Here is a 27,278-nt window from a genome sequence, read left to right as displayed (position 1 = left end):
TACATCTGATGAAAGATTAAAGAAATAGACAGCACTTGGAGGGAGTTTCCTCCCAGCTCATACTGGTGGTGTGGAGCCAGTCCGCTGAACCTGCATAATCTCCACCAGACATTCTGCAAAACCAACGTCAGCTGGAGGCCCCGCCCCTTCATGCTCGCGCCTGAGCTCTGCCCCGCCCTTCTGTCATCCCTCTGCTCTAGTTGGTCCATGCACCTTGGGGGAGGGGGGGGCGGAGCGGCAACGCGGAGTGGCGATTGGCGGGGGCGTCTGTCGATCCGCGCGAGCTGGCGCGTTGCTGCAATGGATTGGATATTTGGACGACGGCTGTAAAAGATGTCAATGGGTCTTGTGCCCCCCCCTCCCCAGCTGTCAGGCTAGGCTGATTGAGAGGTAAGGTGATAGTCGGAGGGAGACGGAGAGTTGGGGCACACAGACAGGTACGGAGACTTAAGGAGATTGTGTTACATGTCAGAGAGGGTGCTGCAACCTGAGAGCGCTGCTGGAGGTGATGAAGGCTAACAATACCCGGAGGTGGAGATGACAATAATTCATTCTCATCAGCCGCCAGAATGATAGCTCCACAACTGAACTGTTAAAGATTTCCAATGGTGCTTAAAGCTAGCTGACTGCACCGACTCCTATGGGACGTGTTATTTACGGTGCGGCGTAAGCACATCTGTCGGAAAGGGGTTTCCAGCTCTTTCATAACTAGTTACATTTTTTCCCTATTTTCCGGGGGTAAAGCTGGAACAAATGATTTTTTTGTAAAAACAATACACAAGAAATCAATTTGGAATGAAGTATGAAACATAATCATTAGTGAAGCAATTTAAATGGATTGATTTATAATTTTTATTATGGTCAGTTTCTGCTTAGACATTGTTTGTGGAAATCGCATCTTTTGTACCGGCCTCGCTGTTACGATATTGGCAGATATGAAACAGCGCACCAGTTCCAAGAATAACATAAAGCGCATGCCACTGGAGGTTGACCATTTGTTATCTCTCTTATAAGGGTCTGAGATAATCATGTTTCCATTGAAGCGATGTCATTTTACTGCTCAGTGCAAGGCTGCACTTATCGTGTACTTTGTATTTTCTCTAGGATGAGAGGGGACGATCCGTTTGTTGGGATGAGGAACCTGAAACGCTTCAGCGATAGAGCTGCTGCCGGCGATTTTTTGCTTCGCCGGGCTGCAGACATTCGCGATCCCAATGATCACATCCTGTCGCAGGAAGACTTCGATGAGATAACGGATTTCAACGACCTCCCGACATCACTCTTCGCCTGCAACGTACATCAGTCTGTTTTTGAAGACGAGCAAGGAAGGGTATGTGTGGCCATTAGTAACATGGATGTAGTTGGATCTGAATTCTGGGAAAAGTGGACCACTGTGTCCCGGTGCCGTTTATATAATTGTTTAGCACCACGGCAATGGAAACAGGAGAGATTTGTTAGTAAATGCATATTATAAGTAATAACCATCATAACACAATGAAGATTTTCTGGAGTCAGGAGTTTTGACATAAGCTCCCAGTCTTCCAACAGGACATGGGCAATGTGCTTTTCTAGCCTTCTATTAGTGATGACTGCTGCATGCAAGTGGTTGTTGGTTTGGTTACCCAGAGAATGGTTAGAATGTGGAACTTATTACCACATGGCGTAATTGAGGTGAATGGTATGGATGTATTTAAGGTGAAGATAGAGAAGTATACAAGGAAGAAAGGATTAGAAGGATATGCACATTGGGTTAGATGAAGTAGGGTGGGAGGAGGCTGGTGTGGAGAATGAACACCAGCATGGACCGTTTGTCTGTTTGGCCTCTTTCTATGTTGTAAATTAGAATAATTCTATCCTTAGGTATTTAAAAGTTTGCATTCTCAGTTTTTGCTCCATCTTACTACCACCACTCCCCACCCCTCCCCCCAGCCCCCAACCACCACACAAATGGTATCTGACAAAGAGGAACACAAAGCTGAATATTCTGATCATAGTATTGCTCACTAAACAAGGCTGATTTATAGCAATATGTGATAATGCAATGGAACAATTGAATGATCCAACTAATATATAAAGGCACCAGCTGTGCCAATGTACTTTGCCAGGCAACACCATATCCCATTTCAGTCATGGAAAATTGAAGAACAAGGCCATTTTTTTTAGTATTACAAAAATTATTTCTATAAAATGCAGTGGCTTCAGCTTAACCAAAAGGTTTCCACGTTGTGTGTGAAATCCTACGACTCCCTTGCTGTGATGTTTAGCATTTTTTTATGGAACCCTGAGCTTACAGTTGCAACATGGCGATATGTTCCTCCAAGTGACAATATAAACTTATAGCACAACCAGGCATAGTACATTACAAAGCACATGTAAACATCATACTATTTATAGCACATTGAAGAAAACTACTGACCCTGTGCTATTTTTGGATGTGATACAAAAACGCTACTGTAGTTCTCCAAGGGTCACTGTCCAACAATCCGGCAGAAAGAACCTCTGTGTAGAGTTTAATTGAAGGATTTTGTTTCTACAGTGTGACGCCTTGGTGTAGCTTTGAAGATGTACAAGTCAAATTGGCATATCCCATTGCACAAAATAAAAACAGATTGCAACATATAAAATCTTACACTAATCACACATAGTTATTGCTATTAATTGAGTATATATTCTACTGTTTATATCAAAACAACTTAAAAGTCAACAGCTAACTGTACTGTGATTGGATTTATTTTCATTTTCCCCTGAATTCTTTGCCATAGTGAAATACATATCCAAATATGGATTTAAGCTCTAAATGTAAGGCTATTACACTCCCAAAAATAAAGTAATCTATTTTTGTTCATGGGTCTAGTGAACATTTTTAGCTCCCAAGTGAACAGTACGTGAAATATGTAAAAAATTTTCATTCGAAATGAGTTCCAGATTTTGGGAGTGCAGTGTGGGCCCTGTGAATTCCAGGATGAGTAACATTTACAGTGCTGAGTTAACTAGAATTCACAAAAAGTCACAGCTGTATTTTTGCATTGTTGAAATAGTACTTGGTACTATGAGAGGTGAGTTGAATTTCCCATCTCAATTAGGTTATTTCAAGTTAGCTTACTAAATCCTGAACTTTAGTTTAGACATGAATGTTTTTACTGACTCCTTGGCTGACAATATACTCTTTAGGACTCTAACACACCTTATAATGAACCCTCTAAAATGAAATGAATTTGTTCTTCAGTATTTTAGTGTAAAGTATTTCTTTTGGAATAATTACACAATAAGAACTATCAGCAGTAATGAGTTCAAATGATGTCCTACACTACATGAGGGACGCTTGTGCTGTTTACAACTTTCATCTGAACCCCCAAGGTTAGACTGTACATTCAGAATTACTCTCTGCTATGCCTTGTTGAAATGCAATTTGATTTGGTGTTGCTGCTTTTGTACTGAAGTGCTCTCCATGTTTTGTTGTTTAATGATGTTCATTAGCAAAGATAAATGTTTATCATTATTACAGGTTTAACAAGAAATAATATTGGAACATTTTATGTCTGGCATGTAATTTTCTTTTTTCCAAACCCCTGGTATAAATAGAAAACTGAATGGCTAAGAATGCAATATAATTGAGTACCGTAATTTTCCGAATATAATGCACACACAAATATAATACACACTCTTAAGTTTTATGAACAAAGAATCAAATTTGCCTTATACCATGTATAGTACGCACCTACCATTGGAATAGTTGGCACAGACTAAATTGGGTCAGTAAGGTACATTTACACAGCATTGTTAGGCCTCGCATCCAAGTACGCTTGGAATTGGAGCCAATCAGCTTTTTCCCAGGAGCAAACACAATAACATGCAAAATGCAGCACCTATCAAGTCAAACAGCCTAGCTGAGTTTGCTCGCTGGTTGATTATTTTTGTTAACAAAGCTATTCCCTGTGGAGGGCCACCTATTATAAGGCAGGATTCTTTGCCCTAATGTTTTGAATTAAAAATATTAATGCACAGATCTTGCCATTATTCCTGGGGGCATGACAGGCCAGTTGCAAGTGATGGACATCAGCTGCAAACAACCTTTTAACCAGCAGATGCACCTAAAATGGAACGAGTGGCTCTACTCTGGAACACATGCTTTACACTGGCGGGCAACCAGAGGAAATCAGACCTTTTGTTCATTGCCCAACGGATCAAAGAAGCCTGGGATGGAATTGATCTATCCCTGATCCAGTGTGGCATTTAGAAGTGCTGTTTTATAAATGCCATGGATAGTTCAGAAGACAACATTCTTTGGTATGACAACGCCGCTGCCATGGATAATGAAGATGAAGATGATATCTGCAGTGATGCCATTTAAGGTGACAGTAGGAACTGTGTACGTTATTTGAAGATAGCAATTCAGACATAGCATTTCAAGATTTTACCAAAAAATGATTTGTAGCTTTGAACATTAAATGTGAACATTTCTAAGTGTGCTTCTATACACCTAAATAAAAGTAAAAAATCTCAAGAATTAGCTTCTTGATCATTTCTTTCAAAAATTAAGTTTATAAACGTTGAAAATTAATAAAAACCAAGAGTAGGTTCTCATGTATGCCCTACAAACAGGAATAATTTAAAAGAAATACCATCAAAACACAGCATTTCTAGTAGGTATGCATCATCATTCACAATTCATTTGGAAAAGATGGCCCATATCAGTTGCAAAAAACTCATTTTGATTTGTTACGATGTATTGTTACCATCCTAGGTACTAGGTAAATTTTTAGGATTATATTTGGAAAATTATGGTAGTTGTTTTAGAACTCTTAGCAAATCAATTTCAGAAATATCATGGTTAAGTTATTATCCATGCTTCAATAGATGAATATTGATCCCACAATGCCCGTGATTTTCTGAAAACATGTCTTAAACTGGATTTGACAGTCAATACGAATGAAGAGATAATGAGTTAAGTGAAGTAGAATATTTTTATTAGCCTATTTATAAGAGCATAAGTTTTCAAGATACATGAGAAGATTTTGTAATTCACCAAAATAGGTCTGCATTTTCTCTTGAGTGTGAAAATTACCATCAGTGGTAAATATAGTACTAACAATGATGATAAAATAGGCACTTTAGTGTTTTAAAAATATATCTACTGATTTCTGCAGCCATCATATCTCACAGCTAGCACCAACAGTATGGAAAAGGTCCACCTCCACATCAGTTTCATTTTGATTTGAAACAGTGGCCTGAATTTTTCGTTCATCGGGCTGACCTAACTCACGGCGCTTCTAGTGAGCTCCCTGAAGGCAGACAGTTGTCCCAGGGAGCTGCAGACCTCCACAGAATAAAGGAAATGACAAAAATGCTGCAAAATATGTCCATGCAGCACAATCAAGCACCTGAAAGCATAGCTCATAAAAAAACAGTCCCCAGATATCTCTTTATTTTATTTCCCTATGGAGATTTCATCCCGCCCTGGATCGAGGTTTGAGCAAAAATGTGAATGCCGCCTGGGAGAATGGCCCGTCCGCCAACTGTAAATGTGGACGGGCCATGTAAAATCGCTGTTAATTGCATCGTTAATGGGCTTAATTGCCTGCTTAATTGTTGGTGGGTGCGCTTCTGGCTGCTGCGCGCACCCGCCGAGTGAAATATCGTGCGAGTGCGCGATGACGTTGGGACGCACGCCTGCTATTTCACGTCCGTTCGGGCTGGGTGGGCGTAAAATTCTGGCCATATTGAGCAGAGACTCAGCCATGTCTGATGGGACAGGAACCATTTATAAAATATATGTAGCACTTTGGAAAAACATCAAATTGAATCATGTGCAGGTACCTATTTTGTGCCTTTTGGCTGGTATCTCGTTTTTCCGCGCCTTAAAATAGGAGCTAGGGATGGTGGTGATTAATTTTACTTAGCGATTTCCAGCGCCAAACTTTAGATAGGGATGCTCATTTGGCAAGCAATGGTGGAATGAATCCAAAGTCTACTCAGGTGGACAATTCCAGACCTGTACTAAATCCCAGGAATGGGATCATTTCCATTGCAAGTTCTGATTAGGCCAAAAGAATTTAGGAGTCTGGGTCTGAAATGGTCAGACAATCTCCAGGGTCCACTTAAAAAAAGGCCCGACCGATTTAGCATTGGCTCAAACTCCAGTGACTATCTGCATTTTTAAATTGGTTACCATAGTGTTTGTTTTATAAAACAGGAACAACTATGGGTAAAATAAAACCCATGAGAGTTATGTCTTGAACTTCTTGCAACATTATAATTGCCCACTAAAATTAAATGTAAAACCTTTTATTTTAGCATAGTTATACAAAAATGACTACCTGGATCAACAGATTTGAAATAATCCTGTTCTGAGCTATGCTAAATGATAAGTCTAAGCCTCTGTCATTGTAAGATATTTTAATATAACATCCCTACATTTTAATGTGTAGATAGTGCTCGATTCAATATTGCAATTTTTGAAACATTTTCTTGCACCAGCTTATGTCAAAAGTACGCCAGATTGAGTTTCATAAAAGTATCAAGAAGTGAGAGTGAAGATTTCAATACTAACATTTCTTCTGCTGTACGAAAATTTACTTTGCTTAACAGGGTCCATTTTTAAAAATCAATTCCAATGCTTATTTTTATTTGAAAAACTTTGGAGATAATTTCAATCTAATCCACCCAGCAGGAAACAGCGTTTTTTGGTTGGATGCCTGTTTTGTACTTTGCATGGAGAACAAAATTAGGCGGTAAATAAAATGGGTGTTTGACCCAAACCCATCCATTTTACTGCCAGCAGGGAAGGTTAAAATTATTCTTGTTTGTGTCAAAATTAGGGTATAATTTTTCCAGATGTATGAAAAGAGCTCAGATTTTTGTAGTAAATTTATAATAATCTTTGACTATTTTCCTTTAAACTGTAAATCATGTAGCCAAACTAACATTCAAATGTGAAAATGTGGCTCATTGACACTCTTTAAATCTAACTAAACCAATGAAGTCAAAAACAAGTAATCTCCGATGTAATTTCAATGTAATAGACATATCGGGGTCATGTTGGAATAGCCTTGGGCACAGGTGTTGACACCCTGCAGGCTCTTGGCAAAAGTCCATGTACCTTTAATGGTTTAAGGGCAGCAATGCTGTTGGCTCACATAGGTTATAATGAGAAAATTCACCACGGACCATATCACAGACTATACTCAACCTTTATGACTTTGCAACCCATAGCCCATTTCTATCAGTGACTGCATGAGTTCAGGTCATTTTATTCCAAACACAATCTGATTTAGGTACAGTACTTATCATGCTCAAAGTATTATTTGTGCTCACAGCACCTTTGTCTTGACATGTGTCAGACTGTCTCTGGTTTCAAGTCTGACGCATGAGCCACGGTGTACTGATTTCATTCCAATTATGATGCATTGGCAAGTGAGAGGTTTCACTGTAAACTGGACTCTGTTGGATACAGTTAATTCTACCCATATGGTACTTTTGCATTTGAATTTTGACTCATAACAGCAGTATATTATAGGAACACAGGTCTTCTGATGGCTTTTACCAGGGAGGAATGTGGCATTGTATGGAGCACCCATTATTTAACAGCAAGTTACAATTAAAGAGGTAAAGCCTTCATCTGAAAAAAAAGTGGTTGGTGTAACTTCCTTATTGTCTACCATACAGTGCAACCAGTTAACTTATAGCAAAATGTATAGTTGTATTGTTTTTGCATTGCCATCAGGGGAAAAAAGTGATGCATTAATCTTTTGCTTTTAATCCTTTTCAAAAGTAAAAATAAGTACATTAAACACTCTCATGAAAATAGTGTTTTTTAAGCAAAGATTTTCAATGATGGTATAATTGAAAATAATCAGATTCTATTCACTTGATACTTTTTTTGGCTCACCTAAGGTAGGCAATGAAATGTGGTACCAGATAGAATAATACCATCAGCCTATGGAAAAGATTTCCTCTGTGCATTAGGTGAAATCGTAAATGCATTCTTTATGAATGGATTTACAATTTTAATACTGCTGGTGCACAGGAAACATCTTCCCACCTAGCCACTGTCTTGAATTTCATTGCTGTCTGTGGCTCATATCACTCTTGTTATTGGAAGAAATGCCAGTTTTGTTGTTTTCCTCAGTGTACAGATATTTTGTAGGATGATTATGTAGACCGGCATTTGCATTGTGGGGGAGCCTGTAGTTATATTTCCAACCCCATGCCTTGTGGAGGCAGAATGGAGTAGAATAATTCTCATGGATGGAAATCAAGAGAGAACATTACAGCAAAATACAAATCAAATCAACTGACTGCTATGGGTGACTGATTATTTGATACAAGTGAATCTTCAAATTCAGCTAAAAAATTCTCCAAAATTTTTTTAATTAATGAATTTTAATTAAGGAATTAAGATAGCTAGCTTTTTGAAACATCATGGAGTCTAAAGGTCAGAATTCTTAAAGTTTAGAACTTTCCAAGATGCACTGCCTTGACTTCCCCTATTAGAGGTATTGCTATTTTAATGCCACAAAATAAAAAAGAAAAACTTGCATTGATATAGCACCTTTTATGATCTCAGGACATTCTAAAGTTCTTTGCAGCCAATTAAGTATTTTTGAAGTGTAGTTGCTGTTCTAATGTAGGAACTGTAGCAACCCATTTGTCTACAACAAGCACCCATGAACAGCAACGTGATAATGACAAACTAATCTGTTTCAGTGATGTTTATTGAGGGATAAATATTGACCAGAACACCTGCTCTCCTTTGAAATAGTGCTTTTACATCTACCTGAATGGGCAGATGGGACTTCAGCTTAATGACTCATCCAAAAGGTCACAACTCCGACAGTGCTTCATTGGAGCACCTGCCTAGATTTTTGTGCTTAAATTTCTGGAGTGCGACTTGAATTCACAACTTTCCATATAAAGGCAAAAGTGCTCCCAACTGATCCATAGGTGACAGTTGATAACATGAAAAATCCTTCCATTGCCCAGAACTATCATTTTGGAAAGCACCTCAAGGATTTCTGTACGCATTCATTTTTTAAATGAAAAAATTTCATTTTACCTAATTTTGTTCCACCTCAAGTTATTACCATTTTCTAAGAGTAAGGTTCTATACCAATGTTGGCTTTCAGATACTTCACCTGTTGCTATTTTATTTATGTATGAGCTGAGACAGTGAAGTTTTGCAGATTATTTAGTCACAAAAGAACATATATAGTACCAGGAGAAGACCACATTGCCCATTGAACCTGTTCTGCCATTCATTATGATCTTGGGCTTCAACTCCACTTTCCCACCCACTCCCCATATCCCTTGGTTCTCTGAGTGACCAAAAATCTGTCTATCTCAGCCTTAAATATATTCAATAATGGTGAATCCACAACCCTCTGGAGTACAGAGTTCCAAAGATTCACAACTCTTTGAGTGAATAAATTTCTCCTCATCTCAGTCCTAAATGATGGGCCCCTTGACCTGAAACTATGTCCTCTTGTTCTAGATTCCTAAGCCAGGGGAAACAATCGGCGGGATTTTCCACACCCGCCCCTGTCACGATATTCCAGTCCTGCCGCAAGTCAATGGACTTCTGACTGGGGTGCCGCCTCGCCCTCGGTGGGTGCCGCCTGCGACGGGGCCGGAAAATCCCAGCCAATGTCTCACTATATACCGTGTCAATCCCTTCATAACCTTGGAATGTTTCATTGAGAGCAGCTCTCATTCTTCTAAACGCCAAAGAATATAGACCCAGTGGACCCAGTTTCTCATCATATGACAACATTTTCATCCTGGGGACTAACCTAGTGAACCTTCCCTGTACTGTCCCCAGTGCAAATATATCCTTCCTTAAATAGGGAGACCAAAATTGCGCACAATATTCCAGGTGTGGTCTCACAAAAGGCCCATAAAATTTTAGCAAGAGTTCTTTATTCTTGTACTCAAATCCCCTTGTAATAAAGGCCAACATGCTATTTGCTTTCCTAATTGCTTGCTGTATGCATACTAACTTTTTGTGTTCCTTGTATGAGTATACCCAAGTTTCCCTGAACATCAATATTTTCAAGTTTCATGCTTTTTAAAAATATTCTGTTTTTCTATTCTCATGACCAAAGTGAATGACCTCACATTTCCCCACATTACCCCCTCCATCTGCCACCTTGTAGCCCGCTCACTTAACCTGTCTATATCTTTTTGCAGCTTCTTTGTGTCCTCCTCACAGCTTACATTCCTATCTAACTTTGTATCATCAGCAAACTTGGATAAATTACTCCTGATCTCTCACCTAAGACATTAATATAGATTGTAAATAAAACAATGGGCCAAATGTACTCTATGATTCTGATTGTATGGGCGGGATTTTCCAGCTCCACCAGAAGCAGGCATCATCGTGGGCAGGACGGGAAAATTTGGCCACTCTCCAAATTTTCTTGTCCTGCCTGTGTCAAAGCTCGCCACTGGTGGGGCTGGAAAATCCCACCCTATGTATGTCATGGATCCCACTGTCTTCAATTTTAATCTGCTCCCTTGAGCAGGAGACTAGGATGCCTGCCTGAGGGTGGTGGGGTTCTTCTTTAAGTTGTGTTCCACAGGGACTGATGCTGGGACCACTGTTTTTTTTATCATTTACATAAATTAATTGAGACTCAGGGATTGGAGGCATTTTGGTCTGAAGAATAAGGATGTCACATACTCTTGTGAGGGAGAGAGGAAAGAGACCAGAATAAAGCAATGCAACTTTTAATATGTGTAGAAGGAGACAATGGATTATGTCTGGAGGGCAGATTAATTGTCATTCTATTAACTGTGAATGGTTTGTTGTGGGAGCAAGGAAGGAGGACAGCAACTGGAAAAATAAAGGAAAGAGGAATATGGAAGACATCACACACGAGTGACAAGTGAAAGCTTTCATTTTGGTAGCATAAAGATTAAGCAAGTTAATATTTTAAACTATCTATTTATGTGCAGCTGTTTTATGTTTGATATGTATTTTAATAGGAATCATTTAAGATCTTCCCCATAGCAATATTTTTGAATATAAATCAGTTCTTTATTTCCGATGGATATTTCTACCCTAGTCAATCCCCAAAGCCACTGGCACAGTCTAGCAAGTATGTATGTGTTGCAGCCTCAGGGAATATTTAAATTGAACTATGTTGTACTTTTCAGGGAAATTATTACTTTCTCTACAGACCTTGGATCCCAGAGCAGTCAGTTGTTTGATTCTTATAATTACAGTAACTGACTAGAGGAAAATTGGATCTTTAGTGTTTATAATCCTGAAATGTAAATTGCTCAGTATTTACCTACAAACATGTCATAAAATTGGGGGATAAACAGTTTAAGATGTTACTTGGTAGTATAAAACTTGAGCATTGCTGCAAAAGAAACAAGTTTTTTGTCTTGTATTCATCAGGACAGATGCAAGAATGCCAAATTTCAAAGGGAGCAACAAGTTATACGGCATAAGAAAAGGGTGCTGATTAATTGACAAGTTGACTCTGATTGGCCGAGATGTTGCCATGGCGAATGCATCAGGAACTTTTGCTTTTACTTAATTTGAAAAAGGCACAATGCCTGGATATATTCCTTTTTCCTGCAGAGGACAGTCCCTGCATATGAATATATGTAGCTTCTGCAAGCATTAGTGAGCCACATTGCAAGCCTGACTGATAATCTTAAATTGCTTTTTAGTGTAATTCTTAGCACACTCAGGATTGTTCAGCAAGTATTGTCCAATTGCAGAATCACATCTAATGTTAGACATCATGTTCTGAGTTTTGCAAGCACGGGCTGGTTGAATATGGTCAGTAATTTGCCTAATGTTAACAGCTGAAGGGATGCACTGTTTATACGATCCACCAGTCGTTGGGATGTACGGCCTATGTACCTGTCATTGCACCAATGCTGAAATTCACATACCACATTACACAAAGTTTTGACAAAAAACTTCGACAGTATGTCTCTTTTTTCAGCAATACTCAAGTTTAAGATGCCTGAGTACTGTTAAGTTGGAGTTTAAAGTTGTATTTTCACTTAATTGTCAGCCTGAACACAGACATTTTCAGCAAAACATTCTTCTGCTTCAACTTCTCATCTGCTTTTTTTATACTCCCCTTAGGTCCTATGACCACAGATTTATACTCCTGATAGTTACAATCTGAACTTAGAAATTTCTATTTGTGATGTAGATTTGTTTTTCTTTCCACTTGTTTTGTTCCTCTCTCTGTGAACCACAAATTATGACCTCTGAGGCTAGGCTATTTACATTGAAGTGAATTTGTTGTGGGATGCACCCAGTCCTTTAGAGAGCAATTATTTTCTCCTAAAATAAATGCAGCTTGTGTTTTGCGTTTAGTGAATCAACCCTATTATGTGTTAAATGTAGTGGGATAATGCTAGTTAAAGTGTCTTTGGTCTACAATCTATAAATTTGAAGGTCATATTTCCAAAATGTGTTCATGTAATTAATCTTTAAAAGATGGACTGATTTCATAGACAGGAAGAGAAAAGAGCCCATATTACAATGTTTTCATATCATGATTATTTTTGTGAAGTAACAACATGAGTTTATGTCAGTACGTATTATATGTGTTTACCAAAGAAGAAGAAAAACACTCCGTTTTTTTCATGAAGACTGTGTCCTTTTTAGATGGTTACAGTTTTGTATCTAGTATAAATAGCATATTCGCTTACAGATTACCAGTGCTGCCAATCTTGGTAGTAAGAATCTTGCAATCCCGTTTCCTCGCTATATGACTGATTGGGCAGCAAAGGAGCTAGTAATGGAGTTATTATTGTGGTTAAAAAAAAAGAGTTGCATTTATATAGCACCTTCCACTACTTAAGGGTGCCCCAAAGACTTTACAGCCAATGAAGCACTTTTAAAGTGTAGTCATTGTTGTAACAAAGGAAATATGGCAACCAATGTGCTCATAACAAAGCCCCACAAACAGCAATGTGACAATCTGTTCTTTGTGATGTTGATTGAGGGACAAATATTGGCCAGGACACCAGAGATCACTTTGCTGCTTCTCTTCAAAATAGTGCCAGCAGACAAAGTCTCATCTCATTCAACAGATGGCACCTCCAACAATGCAACACTCTCTCAGTACTGCACTGGATTGTTAGCTTAGACTTTGGTGCTCAAGATCCACAACCTTCTGTCTTAGAGCCGAGAATGCTACTAACTGAGTCACAACTGGCACAGCTGATTGATGGCATTGGTCGTGTCCAATAACAGGTAGTGGATGCAGATATCAATTTCATAAATTTTGCAGGCCTGAACTTAAGGAGACTGGCACAGAAAAAACAATTACTTTTTATACCCTTTGTAACAGAGAGAAGGTGGCAAATGCATGTCTAATTACCTGTTGGGCCCTCCCAGAGAGGTTACCACTCCTCTGAATAGTTCAATCAAACTTTGCCAAATCAGGTGCAGCCTTGAACTGAATTACCTCCGCAGTTAATTATTTTGGATTTCATCATCACAGTGATGCAGCCTGTTTCCAACACCAACACAGCAACTTGGATTGAGAGAGATATTTTTTCATTCATTTATGGGATGTGGGCAATGCTAGCTAGGCCAGAATTTATCGTCCATCTCTAATTGCCCTTGAGAAGGGGGTGGTGAGCTGCCTCCTTGAATCACTGCAATCCCTGTTGGGTAGGTATACCCACAGTGCTGTTAGGGAGGGAATTCTAGGATTTTGACTCAGTGACAGTGAAGGAATGGCGTTATATTTCCAAGTCAGGATGATGAGTGGCTTGGAGGAGAACCACAGGTGATGGTGTTCCTGTCTATCTGCTGCCCTTGTCCTTCTAGATGGTAGTGGTTGTGGGTTTGGAAGGTGCTGTCGAAGGAGCCTTGGTGAATTCCAGCAGTGCATCTTGGAGATGGTACACACTGCTGCTACTTGTGTCGGTGATGGAGGGAATGAGTGTTTGTGGATGTGGTGCCAATCAAGTGGGCTGCTTTGTCTTGAATGGTGCCAAACATCCTAAGGCCAGGATTTTCTCCCTGTCAGGGGCGAAGTTGAAGGGTGGGCGCGCACAGGCGCGCTTCTGATCGGCACCCCCGATCAGGGGCACGGCGCTATTTTACGTGGGCAGGCCAATTAAGGCCCGCCCAGCGTGACATCCGCATGGAAGCGCTATGCACTCCCTGTGCGGGCGGGGGGGAATCCCAAAATCGAAAGTGCGCTCTTTCGCGCATGCGCACGAAAGAGCGCTAAGTGCAGCCTCAGGGAGATCGGCTCTAAATGTAAAAAAGCTAAAAATAGAAAAATAAAATTTCCCTAACATGTCCTCTCATGTGACACTGTCACATGAGTTGGGACATGTCTATAATATTTACAAGAACTTTATTAAAATTTTTAAAAACCTACATGAAACCTCATCCCGCCCGTAGATGAGGTTTCATGCTTTTTCTAATTCCTGCCAGGGCTCCTGGCCTGCCAGCCAACCCTAAGGTTGGACGGGCAGGTCCACTAATTAGTTTAATTACTCTGTCAATGGCCTCAATTGGCCATTGACATGTCGGCGGGCGTGCAACCGATTTTGCTGCACCACCGCCGACCTGAAAATTTAAATGGGGCATGGTGACATCGGGAGATCCGCCTGACGTCACCGCGCATCATTTTACGCATCGGTGAGCAAGCCCTGCCCCCGCCCCCCCTCCCTGCTCGCCGACGCGAAAATCCTGCCCTAAGTGTTGTTGGAGCTGCACTCATTCAGGCAAGTGGAGAGTATTCCATCACACTCCTGACATGCCTTTTAGATGGTGGACAGATTTTCGGGAGTCAGGAGGTGAGTTACTCACTGCAGGGTTCCAAGCCTCTGACCTGCTCTTGTAGCCACAGCATTTATATGGCTAGTCCAGTTCAGTTTCTGGTCAATGGTAACCCCCAGGATGCTGGTACTGGAGGATTCAGTGATGGTAATGCCATTGAATGTCAAGGGGCAATGGTTAGATTCTCTCTTGTTGGAGAAGGTCATTGCCTGGCACTTGTGTGGCACAAATGTTGCTTGCCACTTCTTAGCCTAAGGCTGGATATTGTCCAGGTCTTGCTGCATTTGGACCTGGACTGCTTCAGTATCTGAGGAGTTGCGAATGGTTATGCACATTGTGCAATTATCAGTGAACATTCCCACTTCTGACCTTACAATTGAAGGAAGGTCATTGATGAAGCAGGTGAAGATGGTTGGGTCTAGGACGCTACCTAGCGGAACTCCTAAAGTGATGTCCTGGAATTGAGATGATTCCCCTCCAACAACCACAACCACCTTCCTTTGTGCTAGGTATGACTCCAACCAGTGGAGATTTTTCCCCTGATTCCCATTGACTTCAGTGTTGCTAGGGCTTCTTGATGCCACACTCGGTCAAATGCAGCCTTGATGTCAAGGGCAGTCACTCTCACTTCACCTCTCGAGTTCAGTTCTTTTGTCCTTGTTTGAACCAAAGTTGTAATGAGGTCAGGAGCTGAGTGGCCCTGATGGAACCCAAACTGGGCCTCAGTGAGCAGGTTATTGCTAAGCAAATGCCACTTGATAGCACTGTTGATGACCCGTTCCATTACTTTACTAAGGATTGAGAGTAGACTGATGGGGCGGTAATTGGCTGCTGTTTATGTACAGGACATCCCTGGGCAATTTTCCACATTGCCAGGTAGCTGACAGAGTTGTAACTGCACTGAAACTGCTTGGCTAGGGGAACAACAAGTTCTGGAGCACAAGTCGTCAGTACTATTGTCGGAATATTGCCAGGGCCCATAGCCTTTGCAGCATCCAGTGCCTTCAGCCATTTCTTAATATCACATGGAGTAAATTGAATTGGTTGAAGACTGTTTTGCTGGCGACCTCCAGAGGAGGCCAAGATGGATTATCCACTCAGCACTTTTGGCTGAAGATTGTAGCAAATGCTTCAGCCTTATCTTTTGCACTGATGTGCTGGGCTCCTCCATCATTGAGGATGGGGATATTTGTGGCACCTCCTCCTCCAGTGAGTTGTTTAATTATCCACCATCATTCACGACTGGATGTGGCAGTACTGCAGAGCTTAGATCTGATCCATTGGTTGTGGGATTGCTTAGCTCTGTCTACCACTTGCTGCTTATGCTGTTTAGTACACAAGTAGTCATGTGTTGTAGCTTCACCAGGTTGACACCTCATTTTTAGGCATGCTCTCCTGCAATCTTCATTGAACCAGGGTTGATCCCCCAATTTGATGGTAATGGTAGAGTGGGGGATATGCCGGGCCAAGAGGTTACAGATTGTGGTTGGGTACAAGTCTGCTGCTTCTGATGGCCTGCGGCGCCTCATGGATGCCAAGTCTTGATTTGGTAGATCTGTTTGAAATCCATGCCATTTAACACGGTGGTAGTGTCACACAACACAATGTAGTGTATCCTCATTGTGAAGACAGGACTTCATCTCCACAAGGACTGTGTGGTGGTCACTCCTACCAATACTGTCATGGACAGATGCATCTGTGGCAGGCAGTTTGGTGAGGATAAGGTCAAGTATGTTTTTCCCTCTTGTTGGTTCCCTCACCTCCTACGGCAGACCTAGTCTAGCAGCTATGTCCTTAGGACTCAGCCAGTTCAGTCTGTCGTGGTGCTACCGAGCCATTCTTGGTGATGGACATTGAAGTCTCCCACCTAGAGTACATTCTGCGCCCTTGCCACCCTCAGTGCACAACTTGGAGGAGTAATGAGTCATCAGCTGAGGTAGGGGGCTGGGTGGTGTGTGGTACATGGTAACCAGCAGGAGGAGGTTTCCTTGCCTACATTTTATCTGATGCCATGAGACTTCATGGGGGCCAATGTTGAAGATTCCCGGGGCAACTCCCTCCTGACTGCATACCGCTGCTGGATCTGTCCTGCATGTGGGACAGGTCACATCCAGCGATGGTGATGTCTACAGCATTGTCGATAAGGTAAGGTAAGGTAAGGACATTGGGCTGCTGGAAAATGACGCTGGAGAAGTAGTAGTGGGGAACAAAGAAATGGCGGAGGAACTGAATAGGTACTTTGCGTCAGTCTTCACAGTGGAAGACATCAGTGACATCCCCAAAGTTCAAGAGAGTCGGGAGGCAGAGGTGAGTATGGTGGCCATTACCAAGGAGAAGGTGCTAGGAAAACTGAAAGGTCTGAAGGTGGATAAATCACCTGGACCAGATGGACTATACCTCAGAGTTCTGAAGGAGATAGCTGAAGAGATAGTGGAGGCGTTAGTGGTGATCTTTCAGGAATCACTGGAGTCAGGGAGGGTCCCAGAGGACTGGAAAATCGCTAATGTAACCCCCCTGTTTAAGAAGGGAGTGAGGCAAAAGACGGGAAATTACAGGCCGATTAGCCTGACCTCGGTCGTTGGTAAGATTTTAGAGTCCATTATTAAGGATGAGATTTCAGAATACTTGGAAGTGCATGGTAAAACCGGGCAAAGTCAGCATGGTTTCATCAAGGGGAGGTCATGCCTGACAAATCTGTTAGAATTCTTTGAGGAGGTAACGAGTAGGTTAGACAAAGGAGAGCCAGTGGATGTTATCTACTTGGATTTCCAGAAGGCCTTTGACAAGGTGCCGCACAGGAGGCTGCTCAGTAAGATAAGAGCCCGTGGTGTTAGAGGCAAGGTCTAGCATGGATAGAAGATTGGCTGTCTGGCAGGAGACAGAGAGTGGGGATAAGGGGGTCCTTCTCAGGATGGCGGCCGGTGACTAGTGGAGTTCCGCAGGGGTCAGTGTTGGGACCACAACTTTTCACTTTATACATTAATGATCTAGATGAAGGAACTGAGGGCATCTTGGCTAAGTTTGCAGATGATACAAAGATAGGTGGAGAGACAGGTAGTATTGAGGAGGCAGGGAGGCTGCGGAAGGATTTGGACAGGTTAGGAAAATGGGCAAAGAAGTGGCAGATGGAACACAACGTGGGGAAGTGTGAGGTCATGCACTTTGGTAGGAAGAATAGAGGCATAGACTATTTTCTAAATGGGGAGAGAATTCAGAAGTCTGGAGTGCAAAGGGACTTGGGAGTCCTAGTCCAGGATTCTCTTAAGGTTAACTTGCAGGTTGAGTCGGTAGTTAGAAAGGCAAATGCAATGTTGGCATTTATTTCGAGAGGACTAGAATATAAAGCAGGGATGTGCTGCTGAGGCTTTATAAGGCTCTGGTCAGACCACATTTAGAATATTGTGAGCAATTTTGGGCCCCATATCTCAGGAAGGATGTGCTGGCCCTGGAGAGGGTCCAGAGGAGGTTCACGAGAATGATCCCAGGAATGAAAGGCTTAACATATGAGGAACGTTTGAGGACTCTGGGTCTATACTCGATGGAGTTTAGAAGGATGAGGGGGGATCTGATTGAAATTTACAGAATACTGAAAGGCCTGAATAGAGTGGATGTGGGGAAGATGTTTCCATTAGTAGTAGAGACTAGGACCCGAGGGCACAGCCTCAGAGTAAAGGGAAGACCTTTTAGAACAGAGATGAGGAGAAACTTCTTTAGCCAGAGAGTGGTGAATCTATGGAATTCATTGCCACAGAAGGCTGTGGAGGCCAGGTCATTGAGTGTATTTAAGACCGAGATAGATAGGTTCCTGATTGGTAAGGGGATCAAAGGTTACGGGGAGAAGGCGGGAGAATGGGGTTGAGAAACTTATCAGCCATGATTGAATGGCGGAGCAGACTCGATGGGCCGAATGGCCTAATTTCTGCTCCTATGTCTTATGGTCCTGTGGTCTTATGATTCTGTAAGTATGACTATGTCCGGCTGTTGCTCGAACTTGACACCACTCCCAGTGTTGGCACAAGCCCCAAGATGTTAGTAAGAAGGACTTCGCAGGGTCGACAGGGCTGGGTTTGCTGTTGTCATTTCCAGTGCCTAGGTCGATGCCTGATGGTCTGTCTGGTTTCATTTCTTCTTATTGACTTTTTAGCAGTTTGAGTGGCTTGCTAGGCCATTTCAGAGGGCATTTGAGTGTCAACCACATTACTGTGGATTTGGACAGCAAATTTCCTTCCCTAAGGGACATTAGTGAACCAGATGAGTATTTATGACAATCGACAATGGTTTCATTGTCATTATTTAATGTTTTATTTCCAATTTTTTAATTGGATTTAAATTGCACCATCTGATGTGGTCAGGTTCAAACCCAGGTCCCCAGAGTAGTATCCTGGGTCTCTGGGTTACCAGTCCAGTTTCAACTCCGTTACGCCACCGCTTCCCCCTTAGAGAAGGTACCTGAACATCAACTGCAAACCCTTTGGGCAGGGTCATCCCAGAACCGCATTAAGTGTGGTAGCCGGCATGAGAAACAATGTTTTATCTGCCGGCTGCAATGGCAGGTTTTCGCGCTGTATTGTCCGCCTGCTGCCTCATTCATTATGCAGCCACAGCAAACATGCCGTCTCACTGACTAGTGGCCTCTGAATCGCCCGCCACGTCGTTACTTCACTCCGGGTGTCAAATCTAAACTGTAGCCATGCACACAGTTCTCAATGCTTGCAGCCCAGAATTGCTCCAGTGAAGACATGGCCCTGAAAACCAAGAAGAGTTCAGTGACCTGTCATTGGAATGCCTTTTGGAGGTCCACGTGATGTCCTCCACCCCCTCTCTGGCCACAGGTGGTCCAGCAATCTCACCACTCCAGCTTGGGAGGCGGTGGCAGAGGTGGTCAGTGCCTATGCTGCACAGAAGAGGTTCGCCATCCAGTGCAGAAAGAGAATGAGTGATCTCATCCGTGCCGCTAGGGTAAGGTAGCCATCTTATCACTCTAAACTCACACACTCCATCACACGTTCACTGGCATCTCACTCACTGCCAGCTCAAGGGATATCACCACTCACTCTCTCACACACAGCCTCTCATCTCCATCTGGCCTCATCTCCTCTGGAGACTGCATCCTCAGCCCTCACCATCTTGAGGCCACTTGCACAGATCAACATGTGCCCCCACACACACCCTGGGATACCCCCCTTCCGCATCACAGCCCTTGCCTGAGGCCACCTCTCTAAGCAAAGACTAGCCCTGCAGCCGTTGAAAATCCACCCCCTCCTTATGGCTGGTCTGGTAGGTAGAGGCCTGCCCATGAATCCCCCCGCTAAAAGTGATGTGGTGCTGCCTGCGAAGCCTGGCACTGGTGACATTGAGTGCTGCCCAAAGCAGGTAGGCAAATAAATCTCAAAGTCCTGAGTAAAGTGCAGCTCACGAGGTGCACGTTGCCGCTGATGTACCCAGATGATCCAGTGTGTGACGATGATTCCGTCGAGCAGGGCTTATAATGAGATGCTAAAGTATTGAAATTCAGTTCCTAAAGCGGCAGGAAATGCAGCCCACCATTGACGGGTAGAGCGGACAATCGCAAACTGGTTTTATGATGGCATGAAACCGATTTATGCGACCCCCCGATATTTTCTGCTACCTATGACGCCCAGTGCAAACAGGAGCGGATGATTCCACCCTTTGTTTTGATACCTTGTTCTAATCAAGCACTACAAACATATAAGCATATGAAATAGGAGCGGAAGTAGGCCATTCGGCCCCTCGAGCTTGCTCCACCATTCAATAAGATCATGGCTGAGCTGTTTGTGTTTCAAATTCCACATTCCCACCTACCCCAGATAACCTTTGATTCCCTTGCCTAACAAGAATGTTTCTACCTCCGCCTTAAACATATTGAGTGACCCTGGGTAGATTGGAATGTGGAATTTGAAACACAAACAGCTCAGCCGTGATCTCTTTGAATGGTGGAGCAGGCTTGAGGGGCTGAATGGCCTACTTCTGCTCCTATTTTATACATTTGTATGTTCATATGTTTGTAGTACTCGATTAGAACAAGGTATAAAAACAAAGGGTGGAATCATCTGCTCCCGTTTGCAGCGCACGTCATAGGGAGCAGAAAATATTGGGCGATCGCAAAAATCGGTTTCATGCTTCATAAAACCCTTCTGAGGCAGAGGGTTCCAAAGCCGCACAATCCTCAGAAAGAAAAAAATTCTCACCTCTGTCCTAAAAGAGTGACCCCTAATTTTAAAATTGTTCCCCTAGTTCTGGATTCATCCACAAGAGGAAACATCCTTTCCACGTCCATCTTGTCGAGACTGCTCAGAATCTTATATACTTCAACCAAGTCACCCCTCACTTTTCTAAACTCCAGTGAAAACAAGCCCAGTATGTCCTAACTTTCCTCATAAAACAAACCACTCATTCCAGGTATTAATCTAGTAAACCTCCTCTGAACCACCTCCCACTGCTATTTGTACTAGATACAAATAGCAATCTCTTTACGAAAAGCAGACCCTTCTCAGAGAGTAAAATTTGAATATCTTGCAGCCATTTGGAAGATTATATCTTCTTATAGAAATTGACACTTGTTTGTTAGCTCCTTTCAAATGAGAAGTTAAACCAAAGCCCAGTCTGCCCTATTGGGTGGACATAAAAGATCTGAAGGGCACTATCTCATAGAAGCACAAGGGGGTTCTTCCTAGTGTTCTACCAATATTTATCCCTCAAATAGATTATTTGGTTATTATCACATTGCTGTTGATGGGACCTTGCTGTGCTCAATGTGACTGTCGCGTTTTTCAACATCATAGCAGTGACTACATTTTAAAAGTTCTTCATTAGTTAAAAAGCACTTTCAGATGTCCTTAGGCTGCAAAAGAGGCTTTATAAATGCGTTCTTTCTTTTCTTGGCAAAGCCATTATAAGCTGTTAAAAGCTGCATAGCTCTAAAAGGGCATCAGCACTTTTTTGGGGAGTCTTGGGATAGCCTCACTAACTGGAATAGCCTGTTCTGAGATATAATTAAAATTGAATGAGCTACCGCAATTCAGTGATTTGTGAATGTTTAAACAGTTAACATTTTTAAATATAACTCATTTTCTTAAGCACCACCATGGTCTGTGTTGCTTTATTGTGTATTTCTTTTACAAATCTAATTAAATGGCATGCAAATGACATTGCACATCTGCACATCTGGCAAATTGATGATTCTGAGCCTGACCACTACAGTAGTGTATGGAATGAATCAGTGTTATTGAAGGACAATTTATAATGATTGTTAATGTCAAACTAATAGATTCTATAAAGTCGTTTCATTTTGTGTGCTGAAGCTACAATATATATCTTAATAAAAAAGCAGTAATTGTGCTCTGTAAAGCATGGCATCTCCTAGAACTGCTGTGCCTAATTACATTAGAACCTAATACTGAATCCCAGGGCAATCAGATGGTGGGGAAAGATTCAGCAACTTACAATACATTGTTGATTAGTAATTAATAATGTTTAGAATGGACTATTGCTTAATCCATGTCATTGGGTACATTTTTTGACAAGATGGGCAAGACAAACATTTCATATTGCTACTTCAAGAAAGTGTTTCTACAAACAATGGATAGTATTTCATTGCTGGCTGTGTTTCTAGCCAGTTAAATGAAATACTAATAATACCTGCTTATATTTCTTCATGTAATGGAACATTCTTTTGCAACAAAATTTGTTTCATATCTCTTATTCTGTAGCCCCTTCCCCCTGCACCCCCGTGCCTGTCACCCCACCTGACCAACTTTGGACCTGCTTGGGTGGAGTTGTTTCCTGATGTTGCTTGTCCATTGAATGATGTAGACTTAGCCAAGTGAATAATCCAGTTAGTGTTGAAGAGCTAATGTCAAATTCTGTCAACAGTAGCAAAAGACAACCAAGGAGAAAAAATTATTTGGTGGTAGTTTAAAATTACTGCAATTGTTTATCCCCATTTCACCCAGAAGCTTGCTGTTAGCACACCACTGCGTTTTTCTCACTTATTACAATTATGCATTTGCCCAAAGGCATTTGCAGGCTAAGATGATTGCATAGGTTAAGAGGAAAACAGCTAATAGAATCACAAATACACTAAAGCAAATAATGCAAGAAGCAAGTGGAGAATTTGGAGAAAATTGTTGACAAAATCAAACAAGATGTAGTTGAGAATTCTGGCAGCATGCCCTTGTCATAGGCCTCAACGTGATCCTGGGGGATCCATATGTGGTGACAGTGATAATAATGAAAACTTTGGCTGTAGAGTTAATCTGGAACACTGCACGAGGTCATTAAAGTATTTTATTGGATCAGGAATGGACTAAACTTGTCTATCTGTATCCATCAGTTCTTTATGATAAAAATCAACTAATGTATAGTAGAGATTTATTTTTGTAATCTGTGTAAATGGCTATCCCATGTATTGAGTTGAATGTAGTTATTAGCCCATTTCTGCATCTTTAGATCATTATAGGAGCCTAATGACCTATTTATTTTGCTACAGTGCTTCAAGAATTTTGTATTATTGTCTCAGCGTCTTAGTGCTGTTGATTCTTTTTGCATGGCACTCCTACCTGGTCTGGGAGGAGTTGGGGGGAGGGGAGCAGCTGTAAAATCTAGCCCTATGAGGTTAACTGTTAGTGTTCTGTGAACAACTAGGGATAGGAAATAAATATATGTCTGTGTTGTCCAAATTGCAAGAATACATTTTTTAAAAGCCAAATATCCATAAATATATATATATATATATATGTTGTAGAAATTTCATTTTCTGAAGCACTATAATTGTGAACCTGTTCATCTTTGAATAAAGTGAATGAATAACCTGATTTTGGTAACATTCATTAATCACTCACTCACTCACTTTTCCAGAACCGCTTCATCCAATTCAGGGTCGTGGGGAGTCGGAGCCTACCCCAACAGACAATGGGAGTTAGGCGGGGACATTCATTACTGTAAAGCAGAATTGAGGGATTTTGTGGTACTTCTGAACTGGTTACTTATTGTGTTGTATGCCTTTGAGATTAATTTAAAAAAATACTTTTCACATGCAACGTAAAACATAAAAGGTAAATTAAACATAGTGCCTTAATCTGTGGGGAGGTGATGGCGTTGTGGTATTGTCACTGGTCTCTGGTAATCCAGAGATGCAGAGTAACGCTCAGGGGACCCGGGATCAAATCCCATCATGGCAGATGGTGGAATTCAATACAAATCTGGAGTCAAAAGTCTAATGATGACCATGAAACCATTGTTGATGGTCGTAAAAACCCACCTGATTCACTAATGCCCTTTAAGGAATCTGCTGTCCTGACCTGGTCTGGCTTACATGTGACTCCAAATCCACAGCAATGTGGTTGACTCTGAAATGGCCTAGCAAGCAACTCAGTTGTATCAAATCGCTAAGAAGGAATTAAACCAGTCAAACCACCGGGCATCAACCTAGGCACCAGAAGTGACAATGGCAAAACCAGCCCTGTTGTCTCTGCAAATTCCTCCTCACTAACACCTGTGGGCTTGTGCCAAAATTGGGAGAGCTGTCTCACGGACTAGTTAATACTCGTAGTCATACCCAGGGAGTCATACCATACAGATCATATCCTAGACATCACCATCCCTGGGTATGTCCTGTCCTGTCCCATTGGCAGGACAGACCCACCAGTGGTGGCGGCACAGTGGAATACAGACAGGATGGAGCTGCCCTGGGAGTCCTCAACATCGACTCCAGCTCCCATGAAGTCTCATAGCATCAGGCCAAACATGAGCAAGGAAACCTCCTTCTGATCTTCATCATAGCTGCTAGACTGGGTCTCTAGCAGGTGGTGAGGGAACCAACAAGGGGGCAAAGCATATTTGATCTCATCCTCACCATCTTGCCTGCCGCAGATGCTTCTGTCCTTGACAGTATTGGTAGAAGTGACCATCACACAGTCTTTGTGGAGATGAAGTCCCATCTTCATATTGAACCTATATCATGTGTGGCACTATCCGTGCTAAATGGGATAGATTTCAAGCAACTCAAGACTGGGCAACCATGAGGTGCTGTGGGCCATCAGCAGCAGCAGACCTGCACTCAACCACAATCTGTAACCTCATGGCCTGGCATATCCCACACTCTGCCATTACCACCAAGCCAGGGGATCAACTCTGGTTCAATGAAGAGTGCAGGAGGGCATGGCAGGAGCACCACCAGCACCTAAAAATGAGATGTCAACCTGAGCTACAACACAGGACTACTTGTGTGCCAACAGCATAAGCAGCAAGTGATAGAGAGAGTTAAGCGATCCCACAACAAACAGATCTGATCTAAACTCTGCAGTTCTGCCACATCCAGTCATGAATAGTGGTGGACAATTAAACAACTCACTGGAGGAGGACACTCCACAAATAACCCCATTCTCAATGATAGAGGAGTCCAGCACATCAGTGCAAAAGATAAGACTGAAGCATTTGCAACAATCTTCAGCCAAAAGTGCCGAGTGGATGATCCATCTCGCCCTCCTCTGGAGGGCCCCAGCATCATAGATGTCAGTCTTCATCCAATTCGATTCATTCCACATGATATCAAGAAATGGCTGAAGGCACTGGATATTGCAAAGGTATGGGCCCTGACAATATTCCAGCAAAAGTCCTGAAGACATGTGCTCCAGTAATTGCCACGGCCCTAGCCAAGCTGTTCCAGTCCAGCTACACACTGGCATCTACCTGACAACTGCCCAAGTATGACCTGTACACAAACAGCAGGACAAATCCAACCCAGCTAATTACTGCTTCATCAGTCTACTCTCGATCATCAGTAAAGTGATAGAAGGGGTCATCAACAGCGCTATCAAGCGGCACTTGCTTAGCATTAACCTACTCATTGACGCTCAGTTTGGGTTCTGCCAGGGTCACTCAGTTTCTGACCTCATTACAGCCTTGGTTCAAACATGGACAAAAGAGCTGAGCTCCTGCGGTACCGCTTTTGACCGAGTGTGGCATCAAGGAGCCCTAGCAAAACTGGGGTCAATGGTTTTGGTCTCCTTATCTGAGGAAGGATGTACTTGCTATAGAGGGAATGCAGCGAAGGTTTACCCGACTGGTTCCTGGGATGGTGGGACTGACATATGAGGAGAGATTGAGTCGATTAGGATTATATTCGCTGGTGTTCAGAGGAATGAGGGGGGATCTCATAGAAACCTGTAACATTCTAACAGGACTAGACAGGGTAGATGCAGGAAGGATGTTCCCGATGGTAGGGGAGTCCAGAACCAGGGGTCACAGTCTGAGGATATGGGGTAGACCATTTAGGACTGAGATGAGAAATTTCTTCACCCAGAGAATGGTGAGCCTGTGGAATTTGTTTCCACAGAAAGTAGTTGAGCCCAAAACATTGTATGTTTTCAAGAAGGAGTTAGATATAGCTCTTGGAGCGAAAGGGATCAAAGGGTATGCGGAGAAAGCGGGAGCAGGCTATTGAGTTGGATGATCAGCCATGATCATAATGAATGGCGGAGCAGGCTCGAAGGGCCGAATGGTCTACTCCTGCTCCTTGTTTCTATGTTTCTATGTTCTATGAATCGGGGGAAAACTGTCTGCTGGTTGGAGTCATACCTAGCACAAGGGAAGACGGTTGTGGTTGTTGGAGGTGAATCGTCTGAGCTCCAGGACATCAGTGCAGGAGTTCCTGAGGGTAGTGTCCTAGGCCCAACCATCTTCAGCTGCTTCATCAATGACCTTCCTTCCTTCATAAGGTCAGAAGTGGGGATGTTCGCTGGTGATTGCACAATGTTCAGCACCATTTGTGACTCCTCAGATACTGAAGCAGTCCGTGTCCAAATGCAGCAAGACCTGGACAATATCTTGGGCTGACAAGTGAAAAGTAATATTTACGCCAAACAAGTGCCAGACAATGACCATCTCCAACAAGAGAGGATCTAACCATCACCCATTGACATTCAAAGGCATTACTATTACTAAACCCCCCACCCTCAAAATCTTGGGGGTTACCATTGACCAGAAACTGAACTGGACTAGTCATATAAATACTGTGGCTACAAAAGCAGATCAGAGGCTAGGAATCCTGCGGCAAGTAACTCACCTCCTGACACCCCAAAGCCTGTCCACCATCTACAAGGCACAAGTCAGGAATGTGATGGAATGCTCTCCACTTGCCTGGATTAGCACAGCTCCCACAACACTCAAGAAGGTTAACACCAGCCAGGACAAAGCAGCTTGCTTGATTGGCACTCCTTCAAAAATTCACTCCCTCCACCACCAACGAACAGCAGTAGCAGTGTTTACCATCTACAAGATGCACTGCAGGAACTCACCAAGACTCCTTAGGCAGCGCCTTCCAAACCCACGACCACTATCATCTAGAAGGACAAGGGCAGCTGATAGATGGGACCACCACCTGGAAGTTCCCCTTCAAATCACTCACCATCCTGACTTGGAAATATATCGCCGATCCTTCACTGTCGCTGGATCAAAATCCTGGAATTCACTCCCTAACAAC

At 42.5% G+C, this 27,278-nt stretch overlaps 1 protein-coding gene across 3 annotated transcripts in view; it reads left to right on the top strand.

Moving 5' to 3' along the window:
* The first annotated feature begins 262 nt into the window (after positions 1-262).
* LOC144680732 (calcipressin-2-like) overlaps positions 263-27,278 on the top strand; it is a 443,141-nt gene continuing 416,125 nt past the window's right edge. The window contains exons 1-2 of one of the 3 annotated variants that reach the window (XM_078542029.1): positions 263-390; positions 1,105-1,330. In XM_078542029.1, coding sequence (XP_078398155.1) covers positions 1,106-1,330 — 225 coding nt within the window. In that variant the 5' untranslated portion in view covers positions 263-390; position 1,105. Of the gene's footprint in view, positions 438-609; positions 660-1,104; positions 1,331-27,278 lie in introns of those variants that run through there. The other 2 variants (XM_078542028.1, XM_078542030.1) reach the window with 2 other exon arrangements.

This window comes from Cetorhinus maximus, chromosome 5 (assembly GCF_964194155.1).
Source record: "Cetorhinus maximus chromosome 5, sCetMax3.hap1.1, whole genome shotgun sequence".
NCBI lineage: Eukaryota > Metazoa > Chordata > Chondrichthyes > Lamniformes > Cetorhinidae > Cetorhinus > Cetorhinus maximus.
The sequence above is the reverse complement of the archived record's forward strand: the minus strand, read 5'-3'. Positions and strand labels throughout refer to the sequence as shown.